At 57.5% G+C, this 17,492-nt stretch overlaps 1 protein-coding gene across 22 annotated transcripts in view; it reads left to right on the top strand.

Annotated features, from left to right (window-relative positions):
• PTPRF (protein tyrosine phosphatase receptor type F) overlaps positions 1–12,617 on the top strand; it is a 617,705-nt gene extending 605,088 nt beyond the window's left edge. For all 22 annotated transcript variants that reach the window (XM_038412822.2, XM_043520354.1, XM_043520352.1 and 19 more), the window contains 9 exons: positions 207–326; positions 1,322–1,476; positions 2,632–2,917; positions 5,088–5,266; positions 7,597–7,723; positions 8,485–8,610; positions 9,115–9,269; positions 9,751–9,886; positions 11,043–12,617. In XM_038412822.2, coding sequence (XP_038268750.1) covers positions 207–326; positions 1,322–1,476; positions 2,632–2,917; positions 5,088–5,266; positions 7,597–7,723; positions 8,485–8,610; positions 9,115–9,269; positions 9,751–9,886; positions 11,043–11,111 — 1,353 coding nt within the window. In that variant the 3' untranslated portion in view covers positions 11,112–12,617. The remainder of the gene's footprint in view (positions 1–206; positions 327–1,321; positions 1,477–2,631; positions 2,918–5,087; positions 5,267–7,596; positions 7,724–8,484; positions 8,611–9,114; positions 9,270–9,750; positions 9,887–11,042) is intronic.
• The last annotated feature ends 4,875 nt before the right edge of the window (positions 12,618–17,492 follow it).

The raw sequence follows: 17,492 nt of genomic DNA, 5'->3' as shown, positions 1-17,492 counted from the left end.
GGAGGGACCCAGGACAGTGCGCCTCAGGGCGCTTTGAGTTCCCTACACCGCAAACTGCATGTTACATTCAGGGAGGCTGTTCAGCCCTGACCCAGGGCAAGGCACTAACGGGAGGTCTCGTGTCCTGGAGAAGCCTCCTGCAAGAGCCTGCTCCCAGTCCTGAGCCCTGGCCAAGCCGTGACCCATCCTTTTCTGTCATGCTGCAGGTGAAGTGTGACCAGTACTGGCCAGGCCGGGGCACAGAGACCTACGGGCTGATTCAGGTGACGCTGCTGGACACAGTCGAGCTGGCTACCTACACTGTCCGGACGTTTGCACTCTACAAGGTAATGGGGGGCTGTGGCTGCTCTACCTCTGGCCTGTACGTGGCTGTGCCCTGCATGCCTGGCCCTGGGGTTAGCATGCAAAGTCCCTGGCTGGTCACACAGCTGGACTGTTTAGGCAGAGACCGGATCGCACCCACAGGGCTCACACCCAGCCTATGCAGGATTTTGGCCAGAACACCTGCCCCTTGGCTGTGCATATTCGCTCCCTGTGGCAGGACCATGGGGTGTGCTAGCCCTGAGCTTCTCTCCACCTGGCAGAGCGCGAAGCTGGAGCTGCCCGCCCCGCCAACTGCTCCTCTCCAGCCTGCTGCATTCCTTAGCCATGCCGGCGGAAACCCTCCAAAGAGACAGACTCTGCAGCCGGCTGAGTCTGGCTCTGCAGAGCCCTGCACCCAGCAGGTGGAGGGTCCCCATGCAGAGGCTGACGGCACTGCTACACAGGGGACTCACTCACTCCCCCAGGCAGGAGGCCATGGGGGTTGCTCTCTAGGAGATGGCCACCTTTGCCTGCCCAGCTGGCTCCCAGGGAACTGCGTGTGCGCCTGGTCCATCGCAGGCCAGATTACCCCACCTGCGAGGCTCCAGCTCCCACTGTCCCCATGCTTAACCAACCACACGTCAGTGGAACGATTAGAGCAGGGAAAGTCCCACCTTCTCGTTCCTTTGTGTCTCAGTTTACCCACCTGGGGTATGGACACTGGCCCATCCTTGTGTGGTGCCGAGAGCTGTTCACCTTCTCTTCAGTCTGATCCAGATCCATACAGCGCACAGGGCCCTTTCCCCAGATCAGCTGTCTGTGCTCGGGCACCTACATCCCCTGGGCTCAGGGGCATGGCTGGGGTCGCTGTGCTGAGAGGGACTTACAAGAGGGGGCATTTGGCCCTTTGGCGTTCGTGCAGGTGTTGAACACCCACAGTGACACGCAGCGCATTGTTCCATGGCTGAGTCCCCGCAGAGACCAGCTCGTTCTCAGCCCCAGCATGTCTCTTTGGCAGAATGGCTCCAGCGAGAAGCGAGAGTTACGCCAGTTCCAGTTCATGGCGTGGCCGGATCATGGGGTGCCGGAGTACCCCACCCCCATCCTCGCCTTCCTGCGCCGGGTGAAAGCCTGTAACCCCCCTGACGCTGGGCCCATGGTTGTCCATTGCAGGTAGGAGTCATTGCAAGAGGAGCTGCTGTGTTCTAGAGGCTGCAGAGGGTGCGTGTTTTAGCTGTGAGATCCTTGAGCAGCTGTAATAAAACCGGTTTGGCTTATTCCTGCTTAATGGTAACATGCTTTTGCTGCAGACTGGGCTGTAGTGATGAGCTGCATCCCTGGGGACCCCAGGGCCAGTGTCTTCGCTACTGGTGGAGTTTGCATTGCGGCTCCACAGTCAAACAAAACAGCGCTTTGCAGTTCTGATCAGAGGTGCAGAAGCCACAATTCTCCATGAGAAACAGCAAACCCAGTTCAGAATTGCAGCATGCCCAGAGCTGCCCGGCCAGGGGGATTCCACACACCGATGCGCATGCCCCCGCACAGAGCACTTATTGTAGCTCTCCACAAGGGGTGAGAAGGGCTGTATTTGCTGGAACTATTAGTCCACTAAAAATCAGCATTTTATCTGGCCTGAGATTTATCTCCCACAGCAGAGTGGGGATGATCAGCGAGGAGGGGGCTCTGTTACTCCCAAACCACTCCATCACCACTGCACTTGCAGATGCCTTGGAGACAGGATTTAAAGCTCTTCCTTCGTGCCCAGTTTCAGAGTGGGGTATAGTTAAAACCCATACATGCCACATAAAACCTAGTTACGGATCTGACTGGACAATAGCAAGGAAGTGCCCTGGCTCCGTATCTCTGCCTTGCGTTCCTGTGTCAGGGCCCATGGCTGCTGCCTGTCAGGGCGAGCCCAGCAGAGATCACCACTGGCTAACGCCCTCCCACATGCAGCGGCGAGACACAGGGATTGGTTTGGGTTTCCATTTCCCAAAGCCCCAGCCAGGTGTGTTCTGAGCCCAGGTGCAGAGTATTAAATACAAAAGTGCACAACCCCCTTCTGTGCCCTGTTCGGGCTCTCATTGTTCAGAGGGGGAAGTGTAGACACAAATGAGGGAAAGGGCTTGCCCAGGGCCATGCAGTGACTTGGGGTCATGGCCAGGATTAGAATCCAGGTCTCCTGACTCCCCTACATGGCATTTAAACCTTCGTGGTGTCTCTGCTGGCTGCTCCCTAGAGGGAAAGGGTGCCTGGGGAGCAGGGCTGAGGTGGGAGAGCTCTCTGGCAGGGTAGTGCTAACTCCTGCACTGTGCGGTGCTCCTGCAGCGCTGGTGTGGGCAGGACGGGCTGTTTCATTGTCATCGACGCCATGCTGGAGAGGATGAAGCATGAGAAGACGGTCGACATCTATGGCCACGTGACATGCATGAGATCTCAGCGTAACTACATGGTGCAGACCGAGGACCAATACATCTTCATCCACGAGGCCTTGCTGGAGGCAGCCACCTGCGGCAACACCGAGGTACCCGCACGCAACCTCTTCGCTCACCTCCAGAAGCTGAGCCAGGTGCCCCCGGGCGAGAGTGTCACTGCAATGGAGCTGGAATTCAAGGTAAGCGAGCAAGCATCCATTCCCCCCCCGGAATCCCCTGGCTTGGGCCCTGTTGGTGCCAGGCTGTCCATCTGTCCTGCACCCTCAAGAGTAGCCAGCAGCTGAGGAGCTAGCTCTGGGCATGGAGGGAGGGAATCTGATCGTGCTGGGTACAATGGTTCTTTTGTTCATTTCCAAACCAGGTAGCAGCTGTTTAAATCCATTTAGTTTGTGGCTGACCACACTTCCTCCCCAGCTTGGCAGGGAGGATCTAGAAGGCAGATGCGAGAGTCTCAGCAGCACGTTCTGCTCTTGGTTCACAGTGCGGCTGGAGCTGCATCTGAAACCAGATGGAGGTTGTGTGTTCAGGATAATTGATGTGACTGTGAACAACTTGTCTGGAAATGGCTCCAGTGTAACTATCAGAGATGTTTATAGTCCCATCTTTGTGCTGCTGAGCTCGGTTATCATTTAACCTCCAGTTAGGGCGTCAGGCCGTGGTGACGGCAGCATCCGAAGGAACACAGGAGTAGGTGTGTGTGAGAGAGAGAGAGAGAGAGACTGCCTAGCCCAGATATTTATTACAGCCGTGGTGATGGAAACCAGCTCTGATAAGTGCCCATGTACTCCTATGATGGGCATTAGTCCAGCAGACGCATGCAGGGGAATACAGCTCATGCAGGGAAGCAACAGACCATGCAGGCTGTGAAACGAGCTGCTGGATTTCTGCTTCGCCCTGGGAATCTCCTCCAAGTGCAGACAGGGCTGGAGAGGCCAGACATTGACTTCTGTGAACACAGGGAAAGGCAAAGCAGCTTCATCCTGCCGTCACCAAAGCAATTGACAACGCCTTGGGCATTAGCTCAGTCTCCACTGAGCCAATAAGCAGCTGAGTCCGTCTGTTCAGGGCTGGGGCATGTGGGGAGGCAGGGAGGCGGGTATTTGCCAGGTCTCCCATGTTTAGAAGGAGATTCCCTCGCTCCAGATTGTGAAGTGAGGCTCTTTAGAAAACCTCTTCCTCCTGGGAGGATTTTGTATGTGAGAGAAATTTTAACCCTCCATCCCTGTTCACGGGTGAGATTTTAACCCTCCATCCCTGTCTACGCTGGCACGGGGGTGACTCCCTGCCCCAGGGGACATACTTGCACTGCCACTGAGCTAGGGCACTAAAACGACAGTGTAGCCGTGGTGGGGAGGGGCTAGCTGCCCCGAGGACGTGCCTAGAGTCTCAGGCGGGCTAGTCTGCCCGAGGCTTTGTTGGTTTCCTGCGCTCGCTGGTGCAGCTCTTCAAGCTGGGGATCACACCTTCGCTCACAGTGTAGACAGCCAGTGCTGCGGCCAGACGCCCCGTATTAGTGCACAGTTAGCCCTGCCGAAGAGACCACTCAGGGACCACACAAACTGGTTTCTGAACAGAGGCGCTCTTCTAACAAAGGTGACCCAAAATCGGACTCCCTTTGGAAGGAAGCCTTAGGGCAGCACCGGGAGAGAGCTGCCTACTAAGGGTGGTCTCGTTGACACCCTTCCTGTGTCCGTGTAGGTGCAAGAGAGGGTTCATCAGCATCGGTGGAGGGAGTGTGTTAGTCCCAGGTCCCCCTTGCTGGGCACCATTTGTTATATATCCAATACATATAATGGTCCAGCGGAGGGCAGCGGAAATGATCAGGGGGCTGGAAGACGTGACTTACGAGGAGAGGCTGAGGGAACTGGGATTGTTTAGTCTGCGGAAGAGAAGAATGAGGGGGGATTTGATAGCTGCTGTCAACTACCTGAAAGGGGGTTCCAAAGAGGATGGATCTAGACTGTTCTCAGTGGTAGCGGATGACAGAACGAGGAGTCATGGTCTCAAGTTGCAGTGGGGGAGGTTTAGGTTGGATATTAGGAAAAACTTCCAGTAGGAGAGTGGTGAAGCACTGGAATGGGTTACCTAGGAAAGTGGTGGAATCTCCTTCCTTAGAAGTTTTTAAGGTCAGGCTTGACAAAGCCCTGGCTGGGATGATTTAGTTGGGGATGGTCCTGCTTTGAGCAGGGGGTTGGACTAGGTGACCTCCTGAGGTCCATTCCAACCCTGATATTCTAGCATTCCCTCCGTCCCCCACCCCATGGCTGCTCTGTGCATGGAGCTGCTCATGCAGGCGTGACTAAACGCCCAGGCTCCCTCGTACTCCTGACCCTCCTCCTCTCCTTCCAGCTCCTGGCCAATTCCAAAGCACATACCTCGCGGTTCATCAGTGCCAACCTTCCATGCAACAAATTTAAGAACCGCCTGGTGAATATCATGCCATACGAGCTGACCAGAGTCTGCCTGCAGCCCATCCGTGGGGTCGAAGGCTCCGATTACATCAATGCCAGCTTCATAGATGGCTACAGGTAAGAGTCACCAGGATGCATGGGCCCATCCCCTCATGCCTAGGAGCAGCTGGGACTTCCCATTGCGGGCTCTCCCGTCTGCCAGGCGTTGCCTCCTGGTGCTGGATGGGAATGGAGTGGGTTGGATTTGAGTCCGATCCTGTTTCTCTTCATTGCGTCGGGATCCTGGCTGGGGTCAGGCAGAGCGTTAGCCAGAGCGCCCCCTTTCTAGCTCCCAACGTGTGCGCTTTTTGCCCCGTGCTGACAGGCACTTCCTGGGGTAACTGTTCCAACCCTCTATAAAAGCTCAGCACGGGCCCCTCTGCTGAGAGCCGCCACTTGGTACCTGGCCTCCCAGGAAGCCCAATTTAAGCTCTGCAGTAGCCGGAGCAGCCTCTGCGAGAAGGGGCTGCTTGGCAGTCAGCAGCGACCGGTCTGCCAGTGGAGCAACCTGAGGCCCTTGGCTGCAGGGGAGCTCTGGGAGGACTCGGGGAAAGCTCAGGACAGGCAGGGCTGGAGCCAGGCACCAGTGAGAGCCTCGCAGCAGCCAGCTCTTGGGGACGCTCTGTACATAGCATGAGCAGGCAATCAGTGTCCTGCGTGACGTGTTCCCGTGGTTCCATACAGCGTCTTCCCGGCTCCTGAGCACCGGTGAGGGCAAGGCAGGGCAGCGGCTGTGCCAGGTGCACGGAGCAGCGGCCTCACCCAGCCACCGGCCCAGGCACAAAACCTCCCCCCACCCTTTCCCTTGGCATTCAGCACAAACTAGTGTGCCACTTACCCACCAGGAACTGGGCCAGCAGGTTCCTGCCTTGGGTCCCTGCTGCTCAACATCCGAGCCACAGACTGCAGGAGTGGGAATGAGTGAAACCCTGCCACGTAGGATGCCAGGGACTGGGGGTCCCCCCAGCCCGGCCCAGGCACTGCTCTCAGGGAATGGGCAGGTGGGGTCAGCATGCTCTCAGCACTGCAGCCTCTTGGCTGGCTGCTGGCCCGAGAACAGCCTGGGCCCAGGGCAGTGAATACAGTCAGTCCTGGAGTGCTCTGTGGGAGAGGACAGGCCGCTTAGAGCTGCATGGAGCCAGGTGGCAGTGGGCAGAGCTGGCCGCCTCCCTCTCTCGTGCCCTGGCACCTGTGCAAACGCCAGCTCCAAACCGGGCTGCTTGTGGGGTGGACGACTGGGGAGGGCTCTGCCCCTGGCTGCCTTCCAATGCCAAGCCTCGGTGTGCGGTGCCCCCGGTGCCCCGCCCCACCCGGCGAGCGAGGCTGTTTGTTGCATGGAGGTACGACTGGCAACGCAGCAGGTGGCACCATTTCATGGCCGACCCATCTCCGCCCAGAAGGGCTCTGTTCTCTCCTGTCCATTCCTCAGAACGGAGCGATCTTTCCGAGGTTGGTCTAACAAGATCAACGGGCCCCAGCTCCTGTAGGCATCGCTAAAGCTGCGTCTTTATTAGCTCCTCTGTTTCTTCTTGCCCCCTTACTCTTCATGTTTCCGGTGTCGTATAAACCTCCCGGAAGCAGCAGCCGTCTCTGTCCTACAACAGTCACTGATTTTTAGCCCCAATGGAGAGATTAAATGATAGAGAGATTTGATGATGGGAAGTGCCACAGGCCCCTATTCTGAGATCTCCAGTGCCCCTTCGTGGTGGAAACATGAACAGCTCCTTGTTGCCGACGCCCCGGGCTCAGGAGTCTCTTCGGTCTTGCTGATTGCTGTGGATTTCCCCTGCACTCACTGAGCGCGGGGCACCGCGACCACTAGGGTTATCCTGGCACAACAGCTCGCCTGTGTAGTGCCACCGGAGAGCAGCGCCTGGGCCTGCCCCACTGCTTCCCTTGTGGCGACCGATGTCTGGGGTGATCAAGAGGCATCTCGGGGGGTCAGTGCCCAGCTGCAGGGCTAGGAAGGCTGGATGCCAGTGCTGTTGGTGGCAGAATCCGCAGCCGAGCCCAGGCGCGGCCGTGTGACGCCCCGGGGATGCTGGGGTAGGGCTTTGTGCAGCTGAGGAGCAGTGTGCAAAGGGTGGTTGTCAACAGGTTCTTGGTGGCTCAGGGACTCCTCTCCCACCCCAAACCCCAGAGAGTCCAGCACACACAGCTGCATCCGGCATGCTCACCCCCTGCCCACGGGGACACCCTCCCACCGGCCCTCTTGCCCCCGACACTGGTCACAGATCCGGCTGCCAGTCCCTCCTCCCAGCTGCCGCAGAGCCCCGTGCCCAGCTCAGTGAATGCTCAGGGCCCAGTGCTCTGCCCCATGCGGGACGGATACCCGAGCCCCTCAGGTGGGTGTGGGCTCCTGGGGACCCCTCGCCGGCTGTTCTGAGGGTGGCTTGTTTGTGTTGCAGGCAGCAGAAAGCCTACATTGCCACGCAGGGGCCCCTGGCAGAGACCACTGAGGATTTCTGGCGCATGCTGTGGGAGCACAACTCCACCATCGTGGTGATGCTGACCAAGCTGCGCGAAATGGGCCGGGTAAGTAAGGGCAGAGGGGAGAGGCTTGGGGGGCAGACCAGGGCTGGGGGGCGGGCTGGGGAAGGGGGCCTGGTGAAGGCCCATGGAAGAGCCATGCTGCCAATGACCTGGGCCGTTTCCTGCCCCTGCTGGCTCTTTCCTTCCCCTGTCCCCTGAGCTGTTACTGTGGGGTCTGTACACTCAGCAGCAGAGCGTCCCAGCCTGGCTGGCTCCGCACTAGGATCCCACAGGGCAAGGCTAGCCTGGGCCCAGCAGCTTGGGAGCAATCCGTTGGGTCGCTGCCCGAGGGGTGGAGATATCCTATGGGGACATGGTTCTGTGTCCCCGACCACTGCTGCTGCAGCCCTATGTCAGGAAAGGCTCCCAGCCCCTGGCTGGCCGCGACTGCTTCAGGGCCAGGGTTGTCCCAGGTGGAGCCGGCTGGCCGAGGCTGCCCAGGGCCCGTCTGTCAGAGGCCGGTGCTGCTCTGGGGGCTGGCAGACGGCGGGTTAGCAATGGCATCCCAGGTTCACTCCCCACTGCACAGGGTGATGGCCTAGCCAGGCCAGCTGCCCTCATTGGCCTTGGGAACTTGGCCCCATTCCAGGCCCAGATCCCACAGTGTTCAGAATTACCTCCCCATAACTGGCGGTGACCATGAGGAGACCCTACCCTGGAAAGCGTCTTGTGCAGGGGATTGGGGAGGGGGCAGGGCTGGGGATACACAGGCCCCCTGGGCGAGGACCAGGCTTTGCTGCTCATGCGTCTCCTCTTGCTTGCAGGAAAAGTGCCACCAGTACTGGCCAGCGGAGCGCTCAGCCCGCTACCAGTACTTTGTGGTGGACCCCATGGCAGAGTACAACATGCCCCAGTACATCCTCCGCGAGTTCAAGGTCACTGACGCCAGGGTGAGTGGGGCTGGTGATGTTCTCGGGCATGTCCCTCCCATGGGATCGTCAGGGCCGGGATCCCCTCGAGGGCCCAGCAGGCTGTCACTCCTGGAGCGGTTCTCGTCTCTAGGGGCAGGAGCCGGCGGCCTGGCTGCGTGTCTGTGCTGGCCCTAGCCCCATCCCAGCATCCCAGCAGTGACAGAGGCAGCCAGGCTCCTGGGCTGGGGCTGCACCTTCATCTGAGTCAGGCCTGGCTGGGCGGAGCCAATGGAGACCTGCCGTGCCCCCTTCCCCCTGGTGTGCCCACTTGGCAGCGCTCTGTTACACTGGTGTCAGTCAGGCGCAGCCAGTGCGAGAGGAGAGTCAGGCCCAGAACAGCAGAGGAGAACGAAACCTGCCCAGATCGCCTGTCCCACGCCCAGGCCTGATCCAGCTCTGCGGAGCCCGGCCCAGGAGCCCACCCCTGGGGCTCTGTGGGCTGGCGCGTGAGCAGGGCCTAGACAGATGCCTCCTTCCCTGCAGGATGGGCAATCACGGACCATCCGCCAGTTCCAGTTCACAGACTGGCCCGAGCAGGGAGTGCCGAAGACCGGTGAGGGCTTCATTGACTTCATAGGGCAGGTGCACAAAACCAAGGAGCAGTTCGGCCAGGACGGGCCCATCACAGTGCACTGCAGGTGAGCGCAGGCCGGGCTGGTGCAGGAGGGTTCCTGGAGCGCAGAGCACCCCCGGGAGACGCTGTCCTCCACGGAGCCATGAGGGGTCCTGCTCAGCAGCCCTCCCTGGCGCCTTCCGTGGGGCAGAGCTGGGAACTGCAGGCTGCATGCAGGGCACGGAGTGGAGCCTGGACACTCAGCAGGCCCCATGACTCTGCAGGCTCAGCACCTCCAGCAGAGCCAGTGTGCTGGGGAAGGCGCATGGGGAGCTGCAGGGAGGCTGGGTGGTGCCCACAATGCTGGACAACAGGAAGCAGAGTCCCCCGAGAGTCTCTGCAAGCCCCTTCCCATCCAACATGTCCTGCACTGGGCAGAATGTGCCCGGAGGCCCAGGTGGCTCAGTGACGGGGCAGGGCTGCGGGGGGGGGGCGGGTCCCCAAAGCCGCCATCCTGGGGACCTGGGATCTCTGCTGACCGTCCCTCTGCTCCTTGTGCTGCACAGTGCTGGGGTCGGGCGCACGGGAGTGTTCATCACGCTCAGCATAGTCCTGGAGCGCATGCGCTATGAAGGGGTGGTTGACATGTTCCAGACGGTGAAGACCTTGCGAACGCAGCGACCAGCCATGGTGCAGACAGAGGTAGGTGCCCGCTGACTGAGGGCAGGAGCTCCCCCAGGATGGGAACTGGCACCCCTCCAGCCCTTGCTGGGGTGTGCCCAGAAAAGGGAGGCAACCGGGGGCCCAGTGCTACCCTACACCTGTTCGGAAGGGTCTCGTTTCAACAGAGCTGAATCTGGCAGCTGGTCCCAGTCTCTGGCCGGCCCTGGGCTCCACATCTGCGCATAGTTCACAGCCCCAGTGGGAGGAGGGTTCTTGGGCTGGGCTGAGGCGGGGGTTGGGAACTGGAATCCCGCTCTCTGCTCTATGCTGTGCCCCACATACTACCCCCAACCTGCCCCCACCCAGAGCAGCCAGGCGGGTTTGCAGGCAGAGGTGTGTCTGTCCAGCTCTGCAGGCCATGGCCAGGCCACTGGTTAATGTCTGAAGTCTTGCTGCTGCGCCTGGGCAGGGAGAGAGCAGCTGCAGCCTCACTGGGGTTAGTTCTGAGCCACCGGCCTGTCGTGACCCTGGCTGTGCTTGGAGATCTCGCTCTGAGCTGGGAACGGCCTGTCTGCGGCAGGAGGGCTGCCAGCTGCATGGAGAGCCCCTCTCCAGGGCCGGGCCTGGTGCTGCTCTCAGGACAACCAGAGCAGGGAACCAGCTGCAGGCCCCGACTGTGTCAAGCGGGGTGGCCAGGGCCCCAGGGGCACCTTAACCTCTGACCCTTCAACCCCCCCCAGGGAGGGATGGCTCCCGGCCAATCCTGCAGGACAGCCCAGCGCATGCCGCTCTCTCTGGGGCTTGGGTGAAGTGCAGCCTCCATGCTAAAATACCAGCCTGTCCTGGGCTGGGCAGAACTGCTTCGGGCAGCGCCCCAGACCACATCCAAGGGCCCCACCTGGCCCCCGCCTTGCAGGCTGTTCTCACTGCGCAGAGGGCGACGGGGCCAGAGAGACGCAGGGGCCAAGATGTCACAGGGCATCTGGGGCAGAGCAGGTCTCCCGAGTCCCAGGGTAGTGTTCTAACCACTGGGCCGCTCTGCCTCCTAGAGTTTGGCCATGTGCAGAGACCTGGGCTGGGGGTTGCACCTTCTCTTTGCTCGAACTGTCCCCGTGGTGAGTCCCCTGTGCCACACAGCGCCCCTGCCTTCTGCACAGGGCACCTCCCTTCACACGCCTGCCTTCCCTCCTTGCAGGACCAGTACCAGCTGTGCTACAGAGCAGCGCTGGAGTATCTCGGCAGCTTTGACCACTATGCAACGTAACCAGTGCTTCCCCCAGTCGCAGTGGGAATGTCTAGGAGCGGAGAGGGTCCTTCTGAGCCACAGCTGCCATTCTTCAGTCCAGTACAGATGCTGCTGAGGCAGCAGACCTCTCACGACCAACCAAATCTGACCACTGTATTCAGGAGCATCGCCCCCCCGCTGAGCAAGGGAGTCCGACTCCAACAGCATTTCCAGCGTCCCGTCAAATTTCTGCTCACTCGTCTCCCTCTCGCCCCCCTTGCGCGGCTGCATTTCACAGCCAGGCTTTAGGTGGATGGAACGGGATCTTTTTTTATCTGTAAAATAGTTACTGGTGTTTTTATAACCCTTTCTCTTCGTTTGCTAGTCTGACCATCTGGCTGGGGCAGAGCTGGGTCCGTCAGGCCTTCTGGGGGTTCCTTTCCTTTGGCTTTTCTTTCTTCCCTTCTCCCGTGTTCGGATCCACCCCTGCCTTTGGTGCTGCCCATTTTAGTGCAGCCCCCTTGGAGACCCCCAGCAGTAACTGGCTCACAGTTCTAGACCCTCTCCATTCCCCATAGGCTGCTTTTCATCCTCTGTAGACTAGAAAAGTTCACCAAACTGGAGCTAAGCTACTGAGTACTTTTGTATCTGTTTTCCCCTTATTTCCTGTGGTGGGGAAGGGACTTGGGGTCGCGGGAGAGACGACTCCATCGCAAGCTCGAAACTGGTCAGTCCTATTAAAGTGCGTGTTAACCCGTTTGGTGCCCATGTGCGTTGGCAGAGCCCGACCTGACATGTCTTGTCGGCACTGCTGCGTTTGTGAGAGACCCGACACCCCCAGCCAGGAGTCTGGGATATCTCACTGGGGAGGGGGCGGGCACGCAGCAGAAGCTGACCGCGCAACATGTCTCATGCTGCGGTTGTGCGTGTGCAAGGAACTCTCACCAATGAATGCATCACCGCATTTCCCAAGGGAAGGAGCACAATTCTAGCCGCTCCCGCAAGGGGGCTGCATGGGCTATTTTTGGAATATGGGGTACTTCAGGGAAGGGGCAGCGGGGGTGGGGGGACGTTTTCGGAGGTTGGGTGTATCTATAATTTCTGCTATCCTGCAAATGTTTAAAGTCATTAGAATATTGTACTTTCTGCTACTTCAGGACATTCTAATGAACCAATGTGGCAAGTCTACTGGACTTAATTTAATGGTACTATATCTTACTACTCCTTATTCTATTGCGCTTGCACTAAAGATGAGGAGAGCTACCCTCTCTCAAGTGCACAGAGTTCTCAATAAAGGTGGTGGAAGGGTAGCTAATTGTATTATCAAATGTATTCTGAATGCTAAGAATCTGAGCGATGGTGAAATCAGCAATCCAGGGTGGGGATATTGGAGGACACGTTCATTTTTACCTTGTGGATGCATAGTGCCGTAGGGGTCACTGGTGTATACAGTCTGTTTTCTATTTGTTAATAAAAAAAAAAAATCAACAGCATCATTGCATAATTCTTGATGTTAATAAATTTGAATAATCAGGTTTCATACAAGCTGGTCTTGCTGCCTTTTTTGTTCAGCAATAAACAGAAGCCAGGGGCCTTTCTGCAACGGGCCCTCGTCAGCTCCCACCCTTACGGAGCAGGCAAGTTCTCCAGGCTGCAAGGGACCAGGGCTGGGTGCTGCTTGCATGGATGGAGCCCTCGGGGCCTCTCCCTTGCAGCATTCCCGGCAGCTGGCTGGGCCTATAGCGGAAGTCGTGGAGCCCAGCCTGGCTGAGAACAGATAAGCAGCGGAAATGAGGCTGTGGCCTCTTCAGAATGACCCCTCTCCAACTTCTGCCATGGCCATGTGCAGCGCAGGGAGAAGGGGGCACAGGCCCTGCCAGAGGCTTGGCAGCTGAGCACCTGCATTGCTCATGCTCTGACCCTGTTGCAGGGGACAGACCTTGCCCACTGCAGTCAGCAGAAAGGTGTGAAGAGCCACAGAGCCGCTCTTGTCCCAGTGCCACAGCTCTCTGGGGCTGACACTGCTCTGCTTCCTCTCCTGGAGAAAGGAGAAGCTCAACCCAGCTTGCTGGGCTCTGTGGGGCTGACTGACGGTAACAGATGCTCTTTCCAGGGGCGATGGGGAAAGGGGGCAGCTCTGCTAACCATGGACGGGGGAGCTCCCCCTCCTGGGCTTGGTGGGGCTCAGCTCCCCTTCCTCTGTGAAGTACGGGGGATGGGCACTGCCAACAGCAGCTGGTACCTGGCAGGGAGGGAAGTCCCAACTCCTTGCAGAACACAGCCCCTGGCACCAGTGGTGGGTCCCAGCTGGGCTCCCCCCTGTGCATCCCCTGGCATTGGGTGGAGGACGGGAGTCAGGCAGGTTCCTGCTCCCCACCGCCCCCCTCCCCTCAGTACAGATGCTCCAGGCCAGTTGGATGTGGATGGGGGGCATTGCAGGCCAGGAACCCCTTTTTGATATAATGCATCTCTCACCGCCTCTTTCTGCCCGTGCTGCCTCCACCCCAGGGATCGCGGGACCCTGCGCTGCATGTAACCGTGAGACCGGAGACAGAGCTGCACTGGCACCACTAGGGCATTATTGAGCTGCTGGAGGCTCTGGTATAATCTTAACGATGGGAATGTCATGCACATTCCCTGACCAGCCCACCCTGAGAGCAGTAAAGCGTCCCCAGTGATCCGCCCGTGCTTGCATAACTATGGAGAAGTTGCCCTTTCTGTTGCGGTACCAGGTGGGCGAGTGCCAAAATAGGAATATTTGTTCCATCTGTTGCCCCACCACCGGTCAGGAACCCCATTGCCACAAATCCAGCCGCTATTTCTTGCACGTTGCCCAGAATCACCGTTCTGCATAGTAGGAGACAATTCATGGCACTACACACTTGCATGACAACGGCCCCCACTTTGGAACTTCCCAACTCCAAAATAATTTCCCACTGACCAGTAGCAATCTAAAGTCACAAGTTTCCAGCATGATCACCCCTCACTTCTCCCCGTCCAGACATTTCTCATTCTGGTGTCCCTGTGCTGGGGGATTGGGGCAAGCTTGGCGCACAGATCCAGGAATATGGCCTTTTGGATCGGAAAGTTCTGCAGCCCCTGCTCACCAGCCCACACCTGCATTACAATGTGATCCAGCAGTCAGTGCTCATTTCTTGGGCCCTGAAGCAGTGCTCCACCTTCTGCAGCTGCTCCATGAAAGCCACCAGGAACCTGCACGTTTTCTTTGCTACGTCCATCAACTAAGTCCCCTTGGAGAGATCCTCCTCGTCCTCGTTGTGATTCCTCTTGCTGCAGTGCACCCTGGAGGTCAGCAAGTACAGGAGGAGGGTATGTCCTGCATTTGCGAAGTTCGTGAGAATAGTGCTGAGCTCTGGGGGTGATGGCCGAGACTGAAAAGCGCTGTGTAGGTTTGGGGGATTTTCAAACAAACAGTGTGAAAATTATGGGCTCTGGAATGTATTCAGGGATGAAGAAAGTTGTATGCGGGGCACTTGACCCCTCGCTCCCAGAAATCCGGGGTGAATTGTTACTAGCCCACAAAGTACTGCGAAGATGTCCAAAAAGGCATTGCACCAGACAGCGGTGCGTGCTACACTGGGGTACCTACCTGTAGTGCACCGCTCCTTACTTCAACGCACCCACTCCTGGGGATTACACCCAGCGCCAATAAAGCAGATAATATGCACATGCCCCAGTGATCTACAAACTTCAGCAGCTGTATGTGTATATGTACTATTACATATGTTTGCGTTGCATGAAGTTCGTAGCGTAGCCATGGCCGAAGAGCAGGGCTACGCTACAGAGACCCCACCGGCAGAGCTGTGCCAGAGTAAGCCCACAGTGGAGATGCAGCCTCCACCAACAAAGGGGTTGTTCCATCATGGTAGGAATGTCACCGCCCTGAACAATGGCAGCTCCATCAATGAAAGCGTCCTCCCGCCGACATCCACGCTGGGGGGAGGGGAGGTCACACTGATGGTGTGTATTCTTCACACCTGTGACTTACGTAGCTATGACCACCTCACTTTTAAGTGTAGCTCAGTCCCTACCCTGGAGAGCTTAGGCCTATTGCACCATGGGTCTGTGCAGCACCTAGCGTAACAGGGGCCCAGCTGTCAGGGGGCCTCTGGGTGCAGCTACTTCCTTCATTTCACTTTTACACCTTTTACACATTTACCTTTTCACCTCTCCTGCTCTACCTTGTTTTCAGTCTGTTTCTTTCAGAAGAATTTTCCTGTAACATGCCAGGTTGATTTTCCCTTTCACGTTGCCCAGATGTGAGATTTTCCCCCCGATTCTTTTTACTACTTATGTCTCCATCTGTTTCCTGGAAGTGGGTTAAGCTAAGCACGTAGGAAGGCATGCTCAGAGAAGACTGTGGCTATGTCTACACCAGAGCTGCTGCAGCTGTGCCACTGTAGTGCTTCAGCATAGCTACTCCCTGCAGCCTTGGGAGAGGTTCTCCCAGCACTGTAGTTAAATCACCTCCCTGAGCGGTGCTGGTGACCTCGGGGTTAGGTCAGCATAGCTCTGTGTCTCAGGCGGTGGGGCTTGCCCAAGAGCCAGAGCCCTACCAAAGTAAGTTTTCAGCCTCCACCCAGGGAGCTTGTGAGGAATAGCTATTGGGCTTTCAATTTGCATCTAAGATGCTTTTTCAATAGTTTCCCTATATAGACAGGTGTATCGTGAACACCAGCTGGCCACATCTGGCCTAAGCTCACCATCTCACCTGTTCAGAAATGGTAGCTGTTCCTGCCCCTGGACTCCAGCCCTAAGGATTCCTTGTGAACATCCCCGGCACTCATCTCTGCTCTGCAGTGCTCCGCTATGTAGGAGGCCAGACTGCTGCACTTCCTCATGCCAAGAGCAGCCTGTTGCCCGCATCTGCCAGCACAGCTCAGAACAGAAACGAAGTGCTGCAGCACTCCTCGTATCAGTGAGAGCAGGGGTGACCCGCTGCATGCACTACCCACCCCGGTCCAGCTGGCTGTCCCACACACAGTGCCAGGCAGTTGGGTGCAGGCCGATGAATGACAGGATGTATTTATGCAGGACACACCACACCACATAAAATGGCCCATTTACTGGTTAACTCCTCCGATCACTCATACCAGGGCAGCTCTGGATACACTCCCAGTTCATTCTCCGGCTTCCTGGGGCAGAGTTAAGGGGGCAGGGCTGCTGGGTACTGTAATTCTGTCTTTGCTGCATTTCAGAGTTTTAGGTAAGGCACATTTTACATTCTGGAAGGGTGCAAGACACAGCTGGTCAACCTTAATGCTGCGTCAGCCACTATTTTGGGCAGTGAACATCAGTGAAGGCTGTTGGAAGGGACTTGTAGTTTGCGATGCTGCTGCATCCCTTTCCGGGAGAGGAAAAAACCCATTGGCTTTCAAAGCCTGGCAATACAAACCTCCCTGCTGCTTTTCTGAGCCGATGGTGTGTGCAGGGCACATGCCTGCCTCAGCAGCAAAGAACAGCCCAAGCCCCTGAGGGCAGGGGAGGCTCCCAGTCTAGGAGCTGGCATTTATTCCTGGTATCTGCAGCTGATTTCAGGGGCTAAGGGTGCTTAGCCAACCCACCACTCCTCCTGCTGGGAATAATGGTCTTCTGCACTCATCTGCTGCCCAGTGCTAGCTCATTACCATTTGACACGTGTGTGGGATGCCATCAATGAGCAGAGTGCTTTGTGGAGGGAATAAAGGCCCAGTCCCTGCCCCAAGATCACTTGTAGCACCAGAGCTGATGTACCATTCTCAGGACTGGTTAGCGCAGGGTTTTGGGAATGAGTTATGGAGCCTTTTGCTTCTAGGTCACCAGTTCAAACCAAGTCCAGGATGGTAGGGACCAAATGCTGTCAGCTTTTGAGGGCTGTTTGGTGGCCTTTGAGAAATGAATTGGGATTGAGGAGGAGTCTCAGACCAGCTAATGGACGGATATCCCAACTGCAAAAAAACCCACCACTATAAGCAGCACTTATTAGAGTCTTACCCTCCCCCCTCCACCTCATCTGTCCTCCACACCCCCGCTCCTTCCCCCAATCATATTCCCTCAACTAATCTAGGAGGGGCTGCTGTGCAGGACATGGCAGTGTAAGGCAAGAGTGTATCCTATGCCCTGCGCTCCCTCACATCTCCAAGCTCCCCGCCCCGTCGCCTCTTCTGAACTGAGCGGTGCAAAGGCTGCAGTGAGCCAACGTTCCTGCTCTGAGCACCAGAGGGTGCCTCTGTCTTTGGGCTGCATTTTATCTTAGCAGAGAACTGCTGCAAGACCCTCTTTTTGACAAAGCTTGCTCACTATAGCCCAATCAATGGGGGAGCGGGGAAAAATAAAACCACCCAGGTATAGGATATGCCAAGCAGACCACCATTTTGCCACAGGAAGGGGCACAATTCTGAGCCCACGTGCACTGATATA

The sequence above is a fragment of the Dermochelys coriacea genome, chromosome 8 (genome assembly GCF_009764565.3).
Source record: "Dermochelys coriacea isolate rDerCor1 chromosome 8, rDerCor1.pri.v4, whole genome shotgun sequence".
NCBI classification, from domain to species: domain Eukaryota; kingdom Metazoa; phylum Chordata; order Testudines; family Dermochelyidae; genus Dermochelys; species Dermochelys coriacea.
The sequence above is the reverse complement of the archived record's forward strand: the minus strand, read 5'-3'. Positions and strand labels throughout refer to the sequence as shown.